This window comes from Branchiostoma belcheri, unplaced genomic scaffold (assembly GCF_001625305.1).
Source record: "Branchiostoma belcheri isolate BF01 breed outbred unplaced genomic scaffold, Haploidv18h27 scaffold38, whole genome shotgun sequence".
Classification (NCBI taxonomy): Eukaryota; Metazoa; Chordata; class Leptocardii; order Amphioxiformes; family Branchiostomatidae; genus Branchiostoma; species Branchiostoma belcheri.
In genome coordinates, this window is record NW_017803998.1 from 690,132 (window position 1) to 693,792 (window position 3,661).

Below are 3,661 nucleotides of genomic sequence, written 5' to 3' on the forward strand. Positions count from 1 at the left end.
TCCGCACTCCGCTGCACTTGTGTGAGGGCTTCCGTCCCCCGCTATAATTAGCTTCCCTGCCTTGTACCTCGCCTGAATGGACCCTGACTACTGCCAATCCATCAGACCACTTTGTATGGGCACAGACTTTGCCTAGACCATTAGGTTTATCATTAACCATCCGTAAATTTAGACAAAAAGACAAGAATTTCCATTTAGTGCTTTGTCATTATGCATTAAAGAGATGGTAATGAAAATTGAAGGGGGAGGGGGGTGTAGAAAAATTACTTATTACTCCTTGAAAGTTTTAAAATGGGATGACCCATAGTTTATCCTTACATCGTTTGCCTTGACCCGTTAGCGTAGTTAACGAGCATGGGTTAATTTGCCTGACCTTCGACCAGCGTTTTGTCCAACAAATATCTCCAATAGGCTGTAGTCATTACTGAACTCAGTTTAACTAGCTACCAAGTAATCACTTCTATAATTAGCGCAGAAGTCAAACTCTCACATTGTTTGTCTGTAGAGAAGTTGGTTTGTTTCCATGACTCCCAGGTGTTAATGATAAGCGAGGAAGCAAACTTGTTACAAAAGGAAGGAGAAGAAACATTAGATTGGTGTGTTGCCGCTGTTCTTAATAAGATTTTCCTGTTGCCAAAACAGAACCTTGAAGCAAATTTAGGACACAGGGTTATCTGGATGCAGTCAGTTAGAAGGATTTGTCCCATTCCGATTCAAGGACCGGGTCTAAATCAGATTTAGCCAAAAGGTCAGGATGCTTCTGGTTTCCTTCCAGCAGAGTTGAACCTAAACTTGGACAGACACGTCGGGCAGTGGGCCCACTGGTCTGGGCTGCAGTGTGCCGGGAATATCAGGCAGGATGTGTTTCCGCAGCGGGCAGCCGTCCAAGTGGAGCAGTGCCGTGGGAAGCGGGCACTAAGTTGTCCTCCATTTGTCAGAGGTGGCAGCCACTATGTTCAGAATGTGGGGGAGCAAGCCGGTTGACACAACAGGTCTGTCAACTGGTCTGCGTTCCAGCGCTGGCCTTTATGGGAGACTAGTCTCCCCAGCAGGCTTCGTGGTGGGCCCTTTTTTAAAGTTTTTAAGTTTAGTTTTCATGTGATTGTTAGTCAGTTTTCAGGCTGGACATAACTGTCAGAAAACTCATACACATCCAGAAAACGACATGACAGACAAGCTTCCAAATCAGACATTGTGACTGCATGCTTAGCTCAAAAATGTTAGCCTCAAGTCAAGGCCTGCTGTGTAGGCTAACGGTCCCTTCGGCACTGTGAATTCTATCTCCAGCGGGCCAACTAAACCTGCCTAGTCATGCAGCCTTCTGTAGGCGTACTGAGGAAAAATTTCCTTGGGGGCATGTTGGTTTTGGTGCCAAGAGTTGTTCTGTTTAGGCCCTTGACAACAGTCTGGATTCCAGGCTAAGGTTTGGCCTATATGGGGACAGGGAAGGTGGCAGAAGGGCATGTTTGGGAATGTCTCCCCCTCCCACCTAGATGCCTTTCTGTGATCAGACAGGTGCCCTCTTGTCCCTCATGTAGGGACAGATCATTAACTACTGAGGGGATGAGCGTAGTCCTTCGGAAGGAAGTAAATGTGTGACAGGAAGCTCTCAGTCACAAGTCACTAACTACTGCCTGTGAAAGCGAAAATAAAAGTATTAGCCAGGAACAAGGTGGAAGAAGTCATGCAAAAGGAAATTGCTTACAGAAAAACTGAAAATGAGAATGACAACTTAGTATTGTATTGGTACAGTTCTTCATCAAATGATTTTCACTAGTTCAGTAGTTGGTTTGAAAAAGTTATATTTGCAATGAGAAAACTCAGGTTTAACGTGAAGTTTTTTTGTTTGTGTGTGTTTCAGAGTTCAAGTTTGCAATTTACCCGCCGTCGATGATCGCAGCGGGAAGCGTTGGTGCTGCAGTCAACGGTCTGGTCGGACTCGGGGGGATTTGGGTGTCACCAAACGAACTGCTGGAACAGATGCAAAAAATCACCAACATAGACATGGTAAGAGCCGTCCCTTGTTGTTATTTACATCTATGTAATGTTCAGACCACTCCAAAAGTTGACACACTTTCTGGAGGGGTGCAGTTGGCTGTGAGATGAAAAAAATGTGAGGTCACCCAAGAAAAAAAAATCACCAACAGAAACATGGTAGGAGTACTAAGACTCTGTCGTTTCACATTTGAAGTTCAGGCGCTAGGCCACTCCCAAACATGGTAAAATTTTTTGGAAGCTTGTGGTCTTCTGGTGTTTTTGAGTTGGCAGAACATGCTACGCATCAAAACAACAGTCCCCTCCCAAATTTTCCGGAGGTTTGCGGTTGCGTGTGGCACTGGAGAAATGTGGGGGTTGGTTCAGTTCACCTTACAGGTGTCACACCCCCTCCTAGATGACACAGACCTAAGAGCCTTGCATGTTCTATGTCACGACATAAGGACAGGGCAAGATGAGAAAAACAACCGTACAATAGAGCCCCACCTCTACGTTAAATATTTACTGTAGCCGTCCAACTTGTACGCTGCTGCAAGGGTTGAGTAGCGCTCTGTGGCGGTGTGTCAAGTAGCGACGAGAGAAAAGACTGGGAAAGCCTCGTGTTAAACAAATATCCTCTGTTAGTTTGTCCCGATTGTCTGACTAGAGAAGAAAATGTCAAAAACAATCTTGAAACTTGAAGGGTAGGGCAGGGTGTGTGGGTGTGGGTGTAAGCAAGCTGTGATTTTTGTATTTGCAGACAATTAGGTAGGAGATAATGTAAAAAGCACAGGGTAACCTGGTAGGTTGTTACACCACCCCCACAGTTTTTCGGCCAAGCAAATTCCTCCGAATTGGAGACAAAGATTTTCTTCCCAATTGGAAAATTGGAGCTTCCTCCTGTTGAGGGTTTCTTGATGTTTTGGGAGCCCTGGATGGTCTCAAGTCTAAAGCCGCCGTCCTTGTGTGATAAGAGGGTGTTAGAAGGAAGGAACAAACCTTGACCCTCGCGCAGCTCTGTTCTGTGTCTTGAGGGATTCTCCAGAGCAGTGCGGGTGGCCGCACAGCACCCAACTCCCCAGCCAGTCTTATCTCTGCACCAACTTTATAGCTTCTAATTGAAGATCTGATGAATCGCAGATGGTAGCAATTTGCCACCTTGTGGAGCTCAGCAGAGCTCAGAGCACATGGCCGGCCCAGATCCGACCCAACAGCCCCCCTAGTGCTCAGAGCTTGACCCAGTACCGTAAATTATGAAATTTTCATGGCGTTTCAAAACCTTCAGATTACTGACAACTCACACACTACAAGCATGTGCCTTGTCCTCCATTGTTTTACTTCGTTGTTTCAACTTGAAAAAAAAGATACAGCAAACTCTTGAATTTCACATTGCTGTAAAATTTTTAGAAGTGCAGCAAACAATGATTGCACGGTATCGCCCTACCTCCCCACTACTGATATCAGTGCACTGATGGGATGAAAGCTCTCTTACAGAAGAACCCTTCTGAGTAGGAAGTGAGTGAACAAATTGGACAAGGTCAAACCTGCAGTGTTTTGTTGGGAGGCTAGCGGCCGACATTTTGCCGTGGTCTCGGTTCTGAGATCTACTTTAGTATCATAAGGAGCAGACAGGCCAGCAGTGAAATAAGACCGTGACAAATTGTGGACAAATTGTCAAGGTCAAGTG

The 3,661-nt window shown here is 45.7% G+C and overlaps 1 protein-coding gene across 2 annotated transcripts in view; it reads left to right on the forward strand.

Moving 5' to 3' along the window:
* LOC109476546 (G1/S-specific cyclin-D2-like) overlaps positions 1 to 3,661 on the forward strand; it is an 18,208-nt gene that overhangs the window by 7,690 nt on the left and 6,857 nt on the right. The window contains exon 4 of one of the 2 annotated variants that reach the window (XM_019777533.1): positions 1,862 to 2,007. The exons of the other annotated variant lie outside the window; for it this stretch is intronic. Within the exon in view, the coding sequence (XP_019633092.1) occupies positions 1,862 to 2,007 (146 nt within the window). The remainder of the gene's footprint in view (positions 1 to 1,861; positions 2,008 to 3,661) is intronic. 2 annotated transcript variants of the gene reach the window in all.